Raw genomic sequence first — 19,772 nt, forward strand, 5'->3', positions numbered from 1 at the left:
TACAACCATCTGTAATAAGATCTGATGCCCTCTTTTAGCATAAAGGCATGCATGCAGACAGAATAGTACATACATACATACATACATACATAAATCTTTATAAAATGTGGGATAATCACACAATGGAGCACTACACAGCAGTATAAATGACTCAGTTCTAGGTACATGAAGCAAATAAACCTCGATGAAGAAGACACCTTGCTCCAGCTAGCAAAAAAACCCTTCCAAAGCATGGAAAACTGAACAATATGTTGTTTATGTATATCAAAAGCTTTTGAATGCAAAAAGGGGTGTGTGTGGGATTGTTGTTACCTAACATAGAGGACAAGGCAGTTTAAGTTGGGTGGTGGGTTCATAAACACTGTATCATATGTCTAACAACTGCCAAATGTTTCATATATTCTTGTATATGAATCAAAAACTGCATAAAAGTCTTATCAAAAAATAGCTCCCAGAGTGGAGAATGAAGGAGGGGGCTGCAGAGACATATCAGTGGTTAAGAGTAATGGCTGTTTTTCCCCCAACACCCAGGTTCAATTCCCGCCACCGACATGATGGCTCACCACCATTTCTAATTCTAGTTCCAGGAGATAGGACGCCCTCTCCTGGCTGCGGGCACTGCACACATGTGATGCACAGACATACAATCAGACAAAACACTTATACACAAAACATAAAAATTAAGAGACAGACAGACAAGACAGAGGAAGGATTTAAGGAAAGGCAGGCAAAGAGCCACTTCATAAAAGATAACCAGAGAACCACCTCTTACCAGGTGTCAAATTCTCCCGAAGAGGGTCAGAACTCTAGGTTCACAGTTCTTTTCTACATTCTTACAGAATCCAGCCTAATTCTACCTGAACCTCATCTGTGAACTAAAGTTCAAGACCCCTTTCTAGCCCCAGAGTCCTATCGGAGGGGCAGCAAGGAGGAAGAGTGTAGGGGTGAAGGGCTGCCCCTTCCTGGGGTCAACGACTCCAGCAGCTCTGTCTTCTGGTGCTATCCAAGGGGAAGCACAATCAATCACAAACATGACCCTCCTGCATGAGCTCACAGAACACAAGCAGGAAGGTCCCGACATGCTCCCACAGTCCGGCCTATCCGGAATCTTCAGGAGCTGACGGCTTTCAGATACAGGAGAGGGAAAAAGGAGCCACCAGACTTTCAAAGGCCTTTTAGCCAACGCCAAGGAGTAGAGAATCAAGAAGGGCTCCTCGGTGCGGATCGACTTTCCCTGTCCTAGACCTGGGAAGAGCAAAGACTCTTGCTGGGACGTGAGGCCCCGGAGGGACATGGGCATTCTTTCTGATGGCGTTCTTTAGACCCTTTCTCCACCTCACCCTTTACTAGCTTCTCCCTCCTCCTGCCTCAAATCATAATTTAATACCATGTTCTGAAGCTGCCTTTGAAGGTCGCAGTTTCCGAGACAAAAGACAGCAGCTGCTTGGTCTTCAAAACACCACACCACACACCACACTACACCACACCACACCACACTACACATCACACCACAAGGTGTGAAGAGACAGTGGCACGTGTCCCTCTACTTCTGTCACCGGGACCCAACCCCGTCAATGCTACGCCCTCGGCACGTCTTCTCCAGGTGACCAGGAGCAGAGCGGGGACAACAAGAGGGGTTCTCCTGATGATCTGGACTTCAGAGCTGGTGGTGTGGACGCAGTGATAGCTGACTCGTTTCCTGTTCTGTGGGAAATGCTTGCAAGTAAGGTTCTTAGAGACCCAGATAAAATCCAGCAGCCTCGCGGGGGGATTACAGGGCACTTCTTCAGTTTTATCGTGTGCCGAGGGCTAGACTTAGAGCTGGTGGCCTCACTACCAGTTTGCCCTGCAGCAAAGGTCTCAGGGGTCCAGGGAAAGCCTGAGGTCCAGGGCCCTGCCTCTGGGTCTTGGGAAGAGGACTGGGAAGGTATGGGGAAGTCACAGCAGGCAAGTGCACAAGGCTCTCCACATCACTTGTAAATGTCTGCGTGTGCAGGGCTCATAGCCGTGCCAAGCTTAATAATCCATTGGGCAGCTACAGGTTTCTGCATGAGATGCCCAAATGCCAAGGTCAGAACCACTGAAGAACCCAGGAGACTGTCTCCTGAGCACCGCTTCTGGGCAGCATCACCCTAACAAGGACTTACCTCATACCCGCTCTCTCGATCCTCTGTGAAAACTGGGGCACTGAGTTCTTTTCCACCGGACTGGACATATGGGGAATCAAAACTAGCCCCGAGGGGCCAGCGAGACGGCTTAGAGGGTAAAGGCACTGGCTGCTGAGCCCGACAAATTGAGTTCAATCCCCGGGACTCCCATGGTGGGGAGAGAAAACTGACTCCTGCACACTGTCCTCTGACCTCTCTGCTCCCCAACCCCAGATATGCAGATATTAAAAAAAAAATTAATTCTTGGGAATGGAGAGATGGTTTCAGTGGTTAAGAGCACTGGCTGTATGCAGGGACACTTTGCTCAGCCTGGGAGGAGGGGACTGGACCTGCCTGGCCTGAATCTACCAGGTTGCGCTGAATCCCCAGGGAAGTCCTTGCTCTAGAGGAGATGGGAATGGGGAGGTGGGCTGGGGGGAGGGCGGGAGGAGGGAGGACAGGGGAATCCATGGCTGATATGTAAAATTAAATCAAATTATAAAATTAAAAATAAAAGAGCACTGGCTGTTCTTTCAGAGGACCACAGCTCAGTTCTTAGTACCAATATGGTGGCTCACAGCTGTTCTTCAATCCAGTTCCAGGAGATGACACCCTCTTTTAGCCTCCAGTGGTCAATATATGGAGGTAACACACACACACACACACACACACACACACACACACACACACACACACAGAGTAAAAATTAAAAAAATTCTTTTAAAAAAAAGAACCTTGAAGTTAAAATGAAGATGTTTCAGATCCTGAAGCTGTAACCTCCCCACCCAGGAGGCAGCACACAGCATTACTAGGAGGGATGAACTCTGGACCATCCTCTCTCTCTTCTCCCAGGTCTGTGATCATGTGTTCCATTTGATGGAATCTCTCTCTCATATATATAGAGTCATATTAGGAATTGACCATAGGGCCTCAAGCCTCCAGGCAGGCACTCTTCCATTGACATACATTCCCAGCTCCATCCATTCAAAGGAACCTCTGCAGGGGATTTCCCCTGGGAATGCAGTAGCAGAAGCAAGCATTATGCATTGAGCCCTACAAGCAGTAACCTCGAGGACGATGCATCCTGAGCACTCCACGCCCTAGCAAATTTAAAGATAAGCAGGTTTCCAATGTCTAAGGATGGGCCAATCTTGGAGGTTATTGAGTAAAAAGTCAACACGGTCGAGTCAATTACACTATTGACAGATGCTCTTACGAGGAGATTTCGCATCATAATTATATGCAAAGGAACCCAGCAAATACAAGCTGTGTAATGATCGGCTAATAAAAGTAACACTTCATCCATGTCAATAACAGTTTCAGACTCAAGACAAACAAACATGGCCTTTGCCACTCAGTAGAGGGGGAAAAAATCCCTGAAAGACAAATATTTTCACTTAAGTTGGGAAGTGACTAGAATTACACAGGAAACCCATCACACAAAGGAGATGCAGACACCGGCCTGTAGTGGGCGCTAAATGCAAACACCGGCACACCCGCAGGCCGCTGTCCTGTGGACGGGCAGGGGACATTGGGGGTTCTGTTCTTCACCGGACTGTTTCTTACTCAGTTGCGGCTGAATTCAGGTTCAAGTGGCAGGTGGCCACACTTAAGACTTATGATGAAGAGAGTGAGCAGAGTGAGATTTCCCTCCCAGTCACATCGCACTGGGTCTCGGGCAATGCCGAGTCTGCACATGCCTTCGCAGCTGTGTGCCCGCTCTTCTGAGGTGTTCGTGGCTGCCCTCTAAAGAGGGCAGCCGACACAAGCAAACGTCCCCAGGCTGACAGAGCACCCCCTCAAAACAAACAAACAAACAACCTCTTTTGGAAAACAGAGGAGGTCGGGCAGGTACAGGATAGCATTTGGAAAATATTCTGCTAATAAAACCCCCACCGTGTGTGTGTGTGTGTGTGTGTGTGTGTGTGTGTGTGATGATAACCAGTCAGCTCCCACTGCCATGCTTCCCCACCACAATGGACATACTGTATCCTCTCTAGAACTACAACAAAATTAAAACCTTTCTTCCCTGGGTTACCTTCGGTCATGGTATGTTATGACAACAACATCCATGACCCCCGTGTGTGTGTGTGTGTGTGGGGGGTGCAGCAGAGGGGCAGATCTGTAGCAAGCAAGCAGCTTGCTCTGCCCTGTGTGGAACCTGATTGGTGAGCTGAGAAAGACCTAATCCTACCATCGGCTAGCAAGCCACCGAGAAGAGAAAAGGGGACCCAGGGCAAACACTCACACCCAGGGCTGCACACCAAGAGGGCCACCGTGGAGGCTCATGGGGGTGGCCACTCTTAGAAAAGCTGAAGGAATCCTATGAACACTGAGGGAAATCTTCAGAGGACACATACTGCAAGAGTAAGAAGCACAAGTCCCGGACGCATCTGCCTGGGATGGTCACTGTCACCTGTCAACCCGACAGAACCCAGGACACCCGGGAGACAGGCCTTTTGGCATGCCTATGGGGAATATCTTGATTCGTAGAAGGGGAAAGACCCATCCATTCTCTGGCTGGAGGGTGCTGGGCTATGTAAATGCAGAAAGTGAGCTGACCATGCATGAGCTTGCTTGCATCCCTCCCTCTCTGCATCCCGACTGTGATGTGACCAGTTGCTTCAAGATTCCCTGCCGTGATGGACAACACCCCTTCACGACCAGCCTTCCTTCTTTTACTTGCTTTTGTTGAGTATTTTATTACAGCAATAGGAAAAAAAAAAAGACACCATTGCACATATTCTCGTCCAGGAGAAAAGGGGGTGGGGTATGTCAGGGTGATGTGGAGAGAGTCATAGAAAGACCTGGTGGCCCAAGAGTCACATTTTTAGGAAACTAGTAAGGCAGTGATTGATCGATGGGCAAGAGAAATGGGAGGCTGTCACATTGCATGTGAGAATCCTGTCGGAGGTGGACCTGACCCTGGGGCTGGTGATGGAGGTGAGGAGGAGGATGGGAGAAAGAAACCACCCAAAGAAGAGCCCATTTAGTCTCCTCTGACCCGGCTTCAGTGGCCGAGAAGCGACAACCCTGCTGTCATAGACCCCCTCACCAAATCACACTTTACACGCAATTCTGCGTGTTTCACTGCAGCCCCTTCATGGAGAGTCACAGATGAGGGAACTCGGGCAGGTCCAGAGAGATGAGACACCATCCCAGCGGCGTCACAGGCAGGGAGGTGACAGACAGGGAAGTCTAAAACCCCACCAACAACTGCTCACCCTCACCTTCCAGCCTCTTTTGCCTGTTACTTTAAGAAAACCCTAGTTGGAAAAGAGTCAGGAGAACCTGACCGCCCCAGGAGAGGATGGCATTTGGACTGGGGGTGTTCCCAGTTCCTTTGACTCTGTGGAACATCCAAACCAGGTCCTCTCCACCTTCTGAGGGCCCCAGGGGATAGAGGGATGCTTTTCTCACGTCTCAGGCAGGTTCCACCCAGCAAGCTCTTCCCTTACCTTATGGCCGCAGTCATCCCAATGGGAGTGATCGGCAACGGGCGGACGCCAGGAAACAGCCCGCGGCTCAGAACCCTCGCTCCGTTTTGTATCACTCCTGGAGAAACTAAAAAAGCAAAAAGAAAGAGATGTCACAGGTGAATTCAACTGGGAAGAAGCTAGCAATCTGGAGAGAGAGAGAAAAGGTGGGGGAACAGAGCGTGTACACACACACACACACACACACACACACACACACACACACACACACACACGACAGAAAGATAATGTGTAAGCAGAGTCACCAGTAGCTTACAAATTATTGATGCTTTTGTTAAAAAAAGAATCAGTCAAACATGAGTTTAGAAAAACAAAAAACAGCCGGGCGGTGGTGGCGCACGCCTTTAATCCCAGCACTCGGGAGGCAGAGCCAGGCGGATCTCTGTGAGTTCGAGGCCAGCCTGGGCTACCAAGTGAGCTCCAGGAAAGGCGCAAAGCTACACAGAGAAACCCTGTCTCGAAAAACCAAAAAAAAAAAAAAAAAAAAAAGAAAAACAAAAAACAAAACAACAACAAAATAGGCTTTTGGTTTGGGAAAAGAAGGCTCAGTACTTCGGAGTGCTTGCTCTGTGAGCAAGGAGACCACAGCATAAATTCCTAGCCGCTGGCAAAGAGCTGGGCATGCCTCTAAGCCCAGCACTGGAGAGCTGAGAACTCACTGGCCACCAGGCTAGCCCACACAGCGAACTTCTGGCTATGCAAGAGACCCCTTCTCAAGGCAGTAAGGTAGACAGCGACAGAGAAAGACACCCAATGGCCCGCTCTGGCTTCTACAGGAGGGTTCACAGGCACGCCTGCCCAGATAGTCACCTGTGTGCAACACACACACACACACACACACACACACACACACACACACACACACACACACACCCCAAAAGAGAACAAAACAACATTTCCTACACCCATTGGTAAAACCTCTCATCTCTGGTCTTTTCCTGAGAACGTTCAACGTCCCCGAGACAGTATCAGGACTGCAGGTGACCCAACAATCACATCGCCTCACACTGCTCACGTCTGCTATGGTCAAAGGCGGAGAGTATCTACTTATTTGTCCTTCATCCAAAACAAGTGAGCAGACAAACAAAATGCAGCTAAAAATCACAGTCAAATCCTTCTCCACAAGTCCTCGGCCCCTCTGCACCCGACTCTGCACCCCGTGCTCACACAGGGATCTTTGCCTTTCCATACGGCTTCCTGGAGGGATGGGCTGACCCGAGTCCTGGCTCCCGCACTCTCATAGACTGGCTTCGGGGGTCTGTCTGTCTTCCCCCACAACCCTCTCTAGCATTCCTAGAGTCCCCTGACTCTTCTGCTTTCTTCTACACACACCGACCCCTGGGGGTGCCATCAACAACTTTCCACTGGCACCTTGAGTCCTCGGGTGCCACGTCACCCCTCCCGATGTCCCCAAGGATTTACATAACAGGGAGTCCTACATCTTGGACCTTTATTCACATCTCCTCAACAGCAGCTTCAACAAGCACAGAGTAAGCCTCTAGGTCCTGCCGCATCTCCAGACTCCGCCTTCACGTCTGTGGGACCAGGTGAGCTTTGCAAACAGAGTGTGTAGGCTCCTACCTTACTTCTTGTGTGATGCCGTGGAAATCCCTGAATGTTTATTCTGCTCTCTAAAGAACATTCTAGGCCTCTTCTGTTCCCTGCAATCCTGGCACAGTCCCATACTAAAGAGAGGTGGTAAACAGTGCCCTTTCAAACAAGCAACAATGAAATACTAGAAAATTACACATTTAAAAAAGAAAGCCAGTCTCGACGTCGAAATTTAAAACCCATGTTATTTGCAAACAATATTTTTATGAGACAAATTACCAACACATACATGTTTCATAATTTTTAGGTTTCTAAGAATATGTTTTCGGGACTGAGACTGTTGTTCAGTTGGGAGAATGCTCGCCTACCAAACACAAAGCTCCGGGCTTGATCCCCAGCAACCTAAAACCAGCGATGGTGATGCACACCTGTAACCCCAGCACACAGGAGGTGCAGGTGGGAAGGTCAGAAGCCAGTACAGGCATCCTTGGCTACACGGTGATTTGGGAGGGGGGTTGGAAAGTCCTTGGTGTATGGTAAACGTCCACTTTTGAATATGAAATAATTCTTAAAAAGTATTTATAATGTGTGTGTGTGCATGGGAGTGTAACATGCCATGACAAGTGTGGAAGTCAGAGGACAAGTGTGTAGGGTCCCTTCTCTCCTTCCACTTTTATGTGGGTTCTGGGGACCAAACTCAGCTTGCCAGGCTGGCACAGCAAACATCTTTACTGGCTGAGCCCTTCATGCCTTCCTGAATTTACACTACTTTTTTTTTTGGTTTCTCCATGGTAACTTTGGAGTCTGTCCTGGGCCTTGAACCAACGAGATCCACCTGCCTCTGCCTCCTGAATACTGGGATTAAAGGTGTGCGCCATCACTGCCCGGCTTAGACTGCTTTTGTAGACTGTCCATTTCTTGGGTGTCTGTAATTCTTGCTAATGACTTTTGACACTTCTCTTCCAGGTGTGCACGAGGTCCTTGTGAGAAGGTCCATCTTACAAAAGGCAGATGCCAGGTGAGATTGCTGCTCTTGCCTAAGTCAGTACTACAGCATATCCTGTGTTCAGAAATGTCCCCTGTCTCTTACTGTAACTAATCATGTGAGGAGGCACAGCCGGACAAGAAATTCTGCCCATTCCCAATTAGCAGCCTGACTTCAGAGGATGGTCGAGGTTGTGCGAGGCAGGAGAAGAACCAAGTACCTTATGAGCATGGGAACTATTCCAATAATCAGCTGGTTACTCTGTGTGTCCGAAAGCTTTATTACCTGATTTATATTATCCGATGTCAAGACTCCATATAAAACTGCATGATTAAGGCAGTGTGAGGCTGAGCTAAGTATTGACACTAGAATTACTAGAACAAAATGGAAACCAGAAAACAGGCTCACACTTAATATGGTCAACTGAGCTCGGACAGAGGTAGATGTCAAGAAAACAGTGACAGAAAGCAGAGTATCACAGCACAGAGACCCCCTTGGGATAAAGCAAACCTTGACCCTTACCCTACACCACACGTGAAGATTCATCATAAGCAGATCTACAGTTCACAAGGGGAAGAGACAACATCAGGAGAAGTCAGATCTGCGGCTCGGTGGGGCAGCCTAGAGTATGGGCTTTTGTCAGCTGTCTAGAGGCTGCGGGAGAGGTTGTCAAGGACGTCTGACAGTACACCCTAGGTCACGGGAGCCATTGGGTAACCTTAATCCTGACACTGTGTATGCGTCACTGAAGATCTCATGGAGAACAGCAAATGATCTGATACAATGGACCATGTCAGAAAAGAAGTTAAATACTGAAAACCTGTACCATGATTCTATTCCTTGTCAGTAAAAATTACACGTGAGCAACTACTTAGCATCTGCCTGCGCATTAGGAAAACTATAGTTAAATGGGAGAGAGACAATTGGGGGGGTATGGAGACACACTGGGGTAAGTCTAAGGTCGGGGAGCTATAGCCACGTAGCATAGAGATACTGATGCCAGCCATGAATTCGGGGGCCTTGCTATAGGAGGTGCCATCTACACTGGACCTCAAAGTTGGAAAAGCAGCATGCATAACTACTACTCAGAAGTGATGTGTACAACATGCACCAGGGAATGAAGATGGTTTTCTGCTACAGCAATAATCCCACTGTGGTGGTCTGATTAAGCGATGCCCTCCAGATGCTCAAACACTTGAACACTGACTCCCGGGTGGTGGAGATGTTTGTGGAGAATAAGAAGGTGTGGGCTTGCTGGAGGAAATACATCCCCGGGAGTGGATGCTGAGAGTATAAAGCCTCGGTCTATTTCCAGTCTGTTCTCTGCTTTGTGCTTGTGATAAAAGATGTGAACTCTCAGCCTCCTGCTGCCATGCCTGTCCCCGCCATGATGGACTCATCCCTCTGGAACCATAAGCCAAAATAAACTCTCTCTTCCTTCACTTGCCTTTGGTCATGGTGTTTTATCACAGCAACAGAGAAGCAACTAATTAATACAGGCACACTGGGACTCTACCCAGCGCAGCAATCTGGAGCAGGAAAGTGGCCTGCGAGGAGGTGGCTGGGAATTGCCAGGCTCATCCCCATCTCTGCCAGTTAATTACGTTGTCTCCTAAGCAAGCCATGTCAACTCCTTAAGAAAGCCAGGGACCCCTGCTTCCCACCCCAACCCCTCCCCTGCCACCCCCGCCACCAAAGTGATCTTTAAGGGGAAAGCACTCATATTTAGGAAATGCATGACAGTTATCATTATCATCAGTGCCAACATGACAGCTTTCCACAGAAGAATCCTGAGGCACTCTTGAGCTGAAAACTCCTAAAAGGGAACAAGACGAAAGCCAGACTGAGAAGACCTCAGCCATCTTCCCGGTGACGGAGTGGCTAGAACAGCCACTGGGGCTCTTGTGATACTTCTGCTCCTGGGTGCACAATGTCAGCATCACCCCTGCAGCCCTGGAAGGGAAGTGGGGCAACGGAAGTCCCAGAGCACAGTTAACACTGGTGTGTGTGGGCACAAGTCACCTGCCAATGGGGAGGCCATCCAGCCAATGGTCCATGTGCACAGTCCTCTGCTGAAACACCCAGAACCTTCGTGCACCAGAATACCCCAACAGGAAGGGCAAACCAGCCTCCAGCAAGCACCTATGGGAGGGGAGGTTAGGCATTGAAGATGCTCCCTACCCACTGTGCGGGGGCCAAGCAGGGCTCGGACCATGGCCTCAGAAAACACTGGTTATCCCACCACAGTTCTGAGGCATGAACACACCTTATAGGGTTGCTCTGAGGGTTAACCAAGGTGAGCTATGAAAACTGTTTAGCCTAGTGTCTGGCCATGGATGCTTATTAATATCATCTCTGTCATCAGTATCCTTTGACCATCCCACATCATCTCTCCAGAAACCTCTGATGAACTATCTATAAGGCATAAGGTTTAATGAGGGAAACGCAATTCTTTTCAGTCTACTATGTCTTTGGTAGCTAGCCCTAACCTTGCATGCACCCATCCAAACATCTTCCCCATCGATGAACCGGTAGCACTTCAAAGCCACCCGGCCGCAGTGACAGGTGTGTGCTCCTTAGCCTATGAGACAGCTTGGGAGCATAAGCTGGCTCATCCTCTGAGCCCGGAGCTTCTCCTCAAGTGAGCGGCTGAATGCCGCCTACAAGTCCTGCCATTTCCTGGTCCTCCTCATTGGCAGCAGACTGCAGGCTGAGATGGTGAGCGTGGATGAGCTCGCTCCCTGGCTGCCAAAAGCTAGCTGTGACACTTAACGGTGTCTCCATCTCTCCCCTTTTCTGTCCCCACCCCCAAGGGTCAGGAACGTTTCTGGAAACTGTGGCCCAGCCGATACGTCGAGAGCCATCACCACCCCCTTTTCATTGAACACTAGGCAGGAATATGAGCCCATTCTCGCGTCCCTGGTCTAAAATCAGCACCTCTTTTCTTTCCCGTCTCTTGCTCTCCACCTCCTGAAAACATCCACACACTCAAAGACCCACACAGCCCATCCGCCTCACCTCGTGCTCTGAGATGTAGCTAGGCTGCAGCTCAGTCAGATACCTGAGAAAACCCACACTGGAAGCCGACTTCGAACTCTGTGCGGCTCCCACTAGGAGAGGCTCGAGCCTCCAGCACCATCTTTTCCTGCTGACCAGGTATACATCTTTCCTCCCAGGTTGCTGAGGCGAGTGCCCCAGGCTTCAGCACCAGATCCCCCAGCACTTACTGTGTTCTCGTAGGTCACAGAATGTCTCCAAGCCTCTGGAAACCAGCTAGACTGTGACACTCACACCCGAACAGGGACAACCATGCAGCATGGCTCAGTGTAGATGCCTGGGCCTTGAGTGACAGTGTAACCTGAGGAGGTGTTTGTGTCTTTGTAGGCATGAAGTGAGCATGCGCATGTGTACACGGACCCTTGTGTACACGGCCCAAGGTCGACTCTGGATGCTTTTCTCTCTCAGCATCCTCGGCCATGTCAGCTAGACTGTTATGGCCATTGAGCTAGGATTTATTTATTTATTTATTTATTTATTTATTTATTTATTTATTTATTTATTATTATTATTATTATTTTTGGTTTTTCGAGACAGGGTTTCTCTGTGTAGCTTTGGAGCCTTTCCTGGAACTCACTTGGTAGCCCAGGCTGGCCTCGAACTCACAGAGATCCACTTGCCTCTGCCTCCCAAGTGCTGGGATTAAAGGCGTGTGCCACCACCACCCAGCACTAGGATTTATTTATTTATCCCCGCCTCCCTAGCACTGGGATTACAGGCATGTATCACCCGTACACACACACACACACACACACACACACACACACACACACACACACACACACACACTTCTGGAACTTCGGTCCTCATGTTTGTGCAGAGAGCACTTTACTGGCTGAAGTTCATTTTCATCTGGAAAGGTCCGAGGCATGAAACAAACTCCACCACACACTGCGCCGGCCCCCAGCGCTCCACCGGCCTCCCTCCTGATGCGGCTCACTTCCCTGAGTCTAAAATTAACCTCAGCGGGGAGCTCTCGGCTCTGCCATTGGAGGGCAGCCCTGGCGAACGCGATCAGAGGCCATAAGCTGAGCAGCAGGCCATTCCTGTCATCCACCTCCCACCCCCAGGCACCCCTTCCACCTGCTTGCTTGGAAACGGGCTGGGGAAGGGCTGGCAGGGCGGGGCGCAGCCTGTCTCCTGGGGTCCTTCTTTGGTGGAGCCTGACATGGTTGACATATAGCCCAGGCAGCATCCCCCTTTCCCCCTGGTCCATTCTGCTGTTTTTGTTTATTACCCAGAGTTCCGTCTCTGGGAACATTCCAACCGGGGATTATATAAAGCCTTTGGAGATGGGTAATGGTGACCTGGTTTCTCCACAGGAGTTAAAGATGACTCACAAGGATTGTCAAGGAGCAGAGGAAACTGGTCTACACTGCCACTCTTCAAGAGGAGACTGGAGGAGCTGGACAGAACTGAATCTCAGAAGTGAGGAGGATGACCAGACAGCCATGCTCTCTGCTGACTTGTTCTGGAAGTGGCATTCTGAGCTCATATGACACAATGGCCCTCCTTGCAGAACGTATCCCATACACTGAGGGTGATGCCACAGGACAAACCATTAGAACCCAAGGTTTTTTATTAGCTGTACCTCACTACCTCATTTAAATTCAAGCAGACAAGTGAAACCAGAGGTGGTGGTGGGTCCTCAGGGACTCCAGCCCGACCCGCTGCAGAGCCTGGGTGGTAGCCAGTCTGTCAGCCCTGGACTAGCTCTGCAGATGCCAAGCAAGGAAGAGGCGAGGAAGAGATCTACGGGGCTGCCACCGGGTGACCTGAAGTACAGTGGCTACAAAGGGACGTGGGAAGGTGGTGGTGGTGGGCACACCCTTTCTAGCAACCAAGCCAGCCTGTAATTGCCAGGAGCGAACAGTGCCAAGGATGAGGTGGGTAGCTTGCCACTCACAGGGGCAGCCCAGGGGTGAAGCAGAATGCTATAAATAGCAAGGCACGAGGAGGTTCTATAAACAGAGTCTGGCCACAGCAACCAGCCCCAGGGGAGGGAACAGGCAGGAAACATATGGAGCTCTCAGAAGCCACGGCGCTGCCCAGCTCCTGACCATGGGAGAAGGTCTACGTGCACCCAGGCTGGGACACATGGCGGGTAACACCACCATGCATGCTGCCCACTTTCCACCATGGAGGCTGGCTGTTGCCTTTATACATTTACTGGGGATCCATACCTAGCCCCGGGGCGATGCTAGCAGGGCAGGTAAGAGCAGCTTCATCATCCTGGCTCTGTGAGGCTTCTCCCGTGAGGAGGCAAGGCACCGCCTCCAATGTCAAGGCAAGAAACAAGCAATGTGAAGGAAAATTAAAGATGCAGTTGGAGTGGGCAAGAAGGAGCTGGCGGGAACAGTGGTGGACTGGTGGACAGCTGGACAGACGCCCCTCTTACTGTGTCTGTGAGGAGATGGTGGATTGGGCACAACCCCTAACTAACTGGCATCGTTCCAGTCTTCAGGGGCTCTGCAGCCTGCCCGCTGACCTGCTACACTTGACCTCCAGACTAAGACTGGAGGTCAGATGCGAAGGAGACTGTGATGCCAGTGTCCCCACCTCTGCATGTTCTCGTCTGCATCTGCTGCTCCTCCTGTGTCTCCTTCCATGACCTTCACTGGCATCCTGGTTGGTGTCTGCCAGGGCCCTGGAGATCCTTCTTGGCCTGGGGCCCTCATGAAGGCTATGGCTAGATTTCTCACAGAATGTTAAAAGCTTTGAGGGGGAAAAAAAAAAGCCCTCTAAAATTATCCTCCAGAGCCAGGGAATGTAGCTCAATCTGAAGTCCTCATTTCAGTCTCACCCCTGGCTACATAACAAGTTTGGGGCCAGCCTGGGTCACATGGAAAGCCATCTTTAAAAACAAAAACAAAACAAAACAAAACAAAACAACTATACCTTTAACACACGAACAGTTTTAAAATCCAATCCTGCACTCTGACATAAATAGGACTGTGGATATTCCAGAAAGAGAATTACAGTTGGAGAGTTAAAGGGATGGAGAGGGGAGAGGGGAGAGGTTCATTTGGCTGAGAAAATATTAAAAACAATCCTGTTGTCTACGGCCATACCACCCTGAACGCGCCCGATCTCGTCTGATCTCGGAAAAAACAATCCTGTTAGCAAACCAGGAGAACCTGACCTATGGTCACGGGCCTAGGAACGGGAGAAGACATGGAAGCTTTGTAAGTTCTCAATCCACACATCCCTTGCCCTTTCCAGACTCAGCAGTCTCCTTCTCAACCGAGGGACCAGTTCATCAGAAGTATATACTCATAAAGTCAGAAACACGGCACACAGCGGCTGGGAGCCGAGGAAGGGGCTTGAATCTAGCTGGCTCTGATGAGATCACATTTCCACCAAGACGGGTTATGCGACCTGATCGTAAGGACCTTTCCAGCCTGGGACTTGATTACAATTGGAGCCTGCAACTTTTCCTGAAATGCCATCTAAGAATGGATGTGAAGTATAGATTCCTCCAAGACTTAGAGCACCACGTAAAAGCCATGTTCTGGGCTAACCAGGCTAACTAGTTAACTAGTTGCAGAATTATGCCTGCTGCGTATCTGTTTAGCAGTGGAGTAGGCTGGGGGGAGGGGTGGGCAGCCTCGCATTCCAAACGCCAGGAAATGGAGGTTGACCAAGGGGAGAATGAGATTTGTGCAGTCAGGGCAGGTAAGGGCAGCCCCAGGCAGAGGGCCAGGTTGACTGAGAATGCTTGGCGGTATCTCCTGGATCTTTTAAAATACAAACAAAAGAGAAAAGGGGGTGTCAAGTTTCCTAAAGCTATCAGGAAGGCTATGGCTGGGGGTCTGGAATTCCTATCAGTCCATCCCGAACTTACTGGGGATCTAGGGAGGGGTGCTTTCTTGTGGGAAGTGTCTGTCTCCAGAGTGGGGGAATTCTCCTTGCTTAGAAGGCCATGGCGTCTTCAGAAGGCCAGAGCCCCAAACCAGCTGGAAACCTGGTCGCAGGCACAAGAGAGGTGGGTAGGCACCAGTCCCTGGCAGCGTCACGGGAGGATCTGCCATGTCAGGTTACTTTCTGCACATGTGTGGCACAGCAGTGCCCCGACAGGAAGACAAGCAGGTCCTAGTGCACCACCTCTCTGCTCAGGGTGGATGGACGTGGGATGGAGACAGAGGCACGGGCCTCGGCGTGTGAGGAGAGCACAGCCATCTTCCTTTCAGGTCAGCTATAAAGACGAGGAAAGGAAAGACAAGAGCGGGAGTGGACAAGGGTCCAGGCGAAGCACGGAAAAGAGCGGTGACTCTGACATTGCTCGGTGCCCACTCAGCTACCTCAGCCTTGCCCTTCTCTCCGCGGCCACCCAGCACGTAGGGCAGAGATTGTGCAATGTGGTGTCGTGGTTCCATTTTACGGCTAAGCCACACGTGGGCAGGCCAAACTTTCCAGAACGCACCCTAATGTATTACCGAAGACCTAGACAGAAAAGAATGTACAATTGGGTACTGCTTAGCCTCGTCATGGGTCAGCCGGCCCAGGGAACCTCTCCTACAAAGTCATAGGAAGGATTCCTGCAGGAGGAAGGTCTCTAGCAGAAGTTGTTGTAGGCTCTGTTTCTCGTCTCCTCATTCCTGATGGGTATGTGAGAGCTCGCTCATCCTCGAAAGCACGCCTCTGCCCTGGCTCACACCTATGCATGGCTGCATGTGGACATGCATATGCATGCTAACCACACACTTCGTTTTGAAAGTGATGCTACAAGTACAGGGCGATGACAGCATTAGTCCGTCCTATGGCCTGGGATGTACATGAGAAGGTTAGGTTCACAAACTGTGGTGCTGTATGCTATAGAAATATCTACTCACAACCTGCTTGTATCTCAGGGGGAGAATTCAAAAGCATCATGGCACTGGCAGCATCAATGTCAGGATCTGGAAAAATCAACCAATAAATAACATTATTTACAAGGGGGCTGGTGTGTGTGTGTGTGTGTGTGTGTGTGTGTGTGTGTGTGTGTGTGTGTGTGTCTGTGTGTGTTTCCCCCTGCAAGTTACAGCTTATGAAGGCTGGAAAAATCAACCAATAAATAACATTATTTACAAGGGGGCTGGTGTGTGTGTGTGTGTGTGTGTGTGTGTGTGTGTGTGTGTACGTGTGTGCGTGTGTGTGTGTGTGCGCGTGCGTGTGTGCGTGTGTGTGTGTGTGTGTGTGTGTGTGTGTGTGTGTGTGTGTGTGTGTTTCCCCCTGCAAGTTACAGCTTATGAAGGCGACAGAGGGAAGAAAAAAAAACCATCCAGGAACTAGGAACTAGATGAGGGATCTCAGAGGTGACTTCTGTACCATTTGGACTTAGAGAAAGAAAAGTTATTCTGAAATGAGATGCAAGAAGCAAGGCTTTTTCTCGCTGTGTTAATGTTGGGATCTGCGCTGTGAGTGTCAGATAAGCTGCTGGTCTAGGCACCCCTCAGCTTTCACCCTGGGGTGGAGGAGCAGGAGAGATGGTAACAATAGGAAGGTCAGCCTGGGATTCTTAAATGCTGGGGGTTGGGGGGTTGGGGGGACGGGACATCACATCACCACCAGGAAGAGAGGGCACTGAATACATCTGCATCCAGTCAGATACAAACAAGACATTTGGTCATTTCCATTCGTCAGCAGAATGGAAATCATGTTTTAGGAGGCTATGTGTGCACACAGCGGTGTTGGAGGTGATGAGGGCATTTTTTTTTAAAGCACATAAAATATAAGGAAAAGAATTAAGAAAGTTCTGGTGTTGAAGGCACAGTGCTTACGTTCTCATTTATTATTGCTTTTAATCGGCTCCCTCCCTCACTTTATTGCTATAATTCTTAATAGGTTTCTGAATCCTTACCAATCCACCGGCTGACAGATGGCAGGTTATATACAGACAGAGAAAAATATTATCCCTTTATAACTAAATTCATTTCCCTCTGAGAAACAGCAGCGCCGCTGCTATGGAAATGAAGGTCACCATGGCAACGGTAAACAACCCCCAAGAATGGTCACTGAATAGGCTGAAAAGAACATCTGCCCCAGCCCAGCATCCCAGCTGCCCTGGGGCGAAATTCGCTAATAGTGCAGTGAGGCCTTGTGACAGAAGCTGCCGCCTGTCCCCTGTCCAAATAAATGAAGTGTGCAATTGAAGTCGACATCAAAATGCCTGCCCTTGCCGATTACTGCCCCCATGTCCGCTAAGCCCAGTAACTAATGACCGGGGAGAGGGGGCCTCGCACTTGTCAGTTTTTGTACAAATTACACACCCAAAAATTCAATTTACTACTAATGGCTCCATGGCACTTTATTTTGGGTATTATGCGAGAAAATTACTTTTTTACTGTTTAAAAAAAAGTACATTTTTCATACTTTATATGTGCGGTTTAATTCCAAGGGAGCAATGCAATGCATGATAAAGCCCCACCAGCGATTAATAATATGGATGATGCTGGTTTCGGGAGACAATGCCTCGAGAAAAAAATAAGAAATAAAAAGGTAAAGAAACTTCACCCTGCCCTTTTTTCTATTTGCCTGCAGGAGGCCATAATGGAGTAAAAGTTTATTTTAATAACCACACTGTATGAGAAACAGGTAAATCGGCTTCTCTGGCGACTCCTGGGGTGACATTGCTCAAACAGTCAGGTCCCTCCCCACTTATACACGGCTCAGTGATTCACAGAAAAGCTTCAAGCTCCACTCTGCTCACGGGCCTCTACTGCCCAGCAGTGATGTCTCTGGATACCCATGGGCATCGGGGAACAAGCTCTGAGATGGTTCCTCTTTGGAAAGAACTTTTTGCTTTCAGGGAGGCCCTCAAATATGTGCTTGGTCTTTTCATCATACAAACCTTCACTTCCATCGTGGTGAAGATCCAAATGCAACAGGTGACCGGGGTTGCCCTGGCTATGTGGTCCCTACCTCCCCAGGGGAGGAGGGTCCAGAGGTAAGGGAGAAGCTCAGACATGAAATCAGGTAATAAAAGAAATCCTTCAGAACCACATTCCATCTCAGGTGGAAGTCTGAGGGCCACAGATAAGCACAGCCTTGGTGAAAGACAAAAAGATGGAAAGAGAGCGAGCCTGAAAAGCACGAGTAGCATCAATACTCGCACGAATCATGGAGAACCTCATGATGCCCACCCCACCCAAACCAAGACAAATAGACATACCTAAGTCATCAAGTACAGGATGCTGACATCCCTCCCCCACTTTCCACAGAGCAGATGTACCACATCTGATGCCTCCACAGAGGGAGTTGCTAATGCTATCATGCTGCCCTGCCCCCAGGAATTCTGGGGGAATGTAACAGGTAGACTTCTCATGATCCAACAGACTACGCATGCCTGTAGCCTCACTCTCCTTTCTGAAGGGACCTGACACTCCTAAGTCCCTAATGGAGGCCAGGGCACGGTATTCTCACCCCCAAACCATCATCCAAACACAAGAACGACACAGTGGTATCACTGTGATCACATACGCTAGAATCTACTGCATCAGCCCTTGCCAAGCGGTCCTCTTAAACAATTAACTGTATGAAGAGATGGTTTGTATGATGAGTTTATAAATTTGTACCCAAGTTACAAGGATCTCAACCAAGATGGGCGTGACAGAGAAATCCGTTTCTGCTACCCCAGAGTTCCATGGTGTTAGACTGCAGGTATACGGGCACGGACGGGTCCTGAGAAACTGGGGATTGGCTTTCTGCTCTTCATCCAGGACGCGGTATAGGTAGTCCATTCCTTACAACTACTGTGGAGCAGTATCCCACCAAACGGATTCGCTGTTGCTTGTTTAGCCATTCTCTTGTAGAGTGGCATGTGAGTTGCTCCTACCTTTGTGTGCTATAAAAAAAGCTACTGTGAATGTTTGCATTAAACTTCGGGGACTTGTTCTGTTTGTCCTCGAGTAATTGTTGGTAGGAGTATGTTTCACACAGGGGACTGTTAAGCCATGCTCTAAAGATATTGTACAAGGAATGAGCTCTAGTTGGTCCATATTTTGTTAGCACTTGAAATTGTTGGCCATTTAGTGAGTATGTAATGGTGTTTCAGTGTGGTCTTAAGTTTGTATTTTACTAATGACAAATTATGCTGTGTTTTTCCATGCGTTGAAAGCTCTTTGTACATGTTCTTTTGGGAACACTTTGTTCAAGTCTTTTACCCATTTTAAAATTGGGTTGTGCAATTTATTCAGATACATGGCACACGTATTCTGAGTCTTTGGTGACGTGTATTCTTTGAAGTCCCTGATTTAGTTTTTCAATAGTATATTTCAACCAAGTCTTTACTTTTTCTGGGATCTAGTTCACTAATTTGTTTTTTCACAGCTCAAAATTCAGATATTTTGCTAAATGGCATTCTTTGTTGTCATTCATTAGTTCATCAAGTATACTATTACCTGGGTCCAACACCCACTCTCACAGGTAAATAAAAATGGTAGCAATCAACTGCATCTCCTTCCTCATCTAGTATGCTTTCCATCAGAAACCCCTGACACGGTACAGGGCCTCTATACCCCTGGTCTGAATACTAGGCAGCCTCAGAGAACCCTTTGC

At 49.1% G+C, this 19,772-nt stretch overlaps 1 protein-coding gene across 12 annotated transcripts in view; it reads right to left on the reverse strand.

The window, feature by feature from the left end:
- The window catches only part of Foxn3 (forkhead box N3), a 389,572-nt gene that overhangs the window by 16,276 nt on the left and 353,524 nt on the right, over positions 1 to 19,772 (reverse strand). For 8 of the 12 annotated variants that reach the window (XM_042261033.2, XM_076551210.1, XM_016005403.3 and 5 more), the window contains 2 exons: positions 16,070 to 16,135; positions 5,606 to 5,711 (listed from right to left, as the gene is read on the reverse strand). In XM_042261033.2, coding sequence (XP_042116967.2) covers positions 5,606 to 5,711; positions 16,070 to 16,135 — 172 coding nt within the window. The remainder of the gene's footprint in view (positions 1 to 5,605; positions 5,712 to 16,069; positions 16,136 to 19,772) is intronic. The other 4 variants (XM_016005406.3, XM_076551214.1, XM_016005408.3 and 1 more) reach the window with 2 other exon arrangements.

This window comes from Peromyscus maniculatus, chromosome 14 (genome assembly GCF_049852395.1).
Source record: "Peromyscus maniculatus bairdii isolate BWxNUB_F1_BW_parent chromosome 14, HU_Pman_BW_mat_3.1, whole genome shotgun sequence".
Lineage (NCBI taxonomy): Eukaryota > Metazoa > Chordata > Mammalia > Rodentia > Cricetidae > Peromyscus > Peromyscus maniculatus.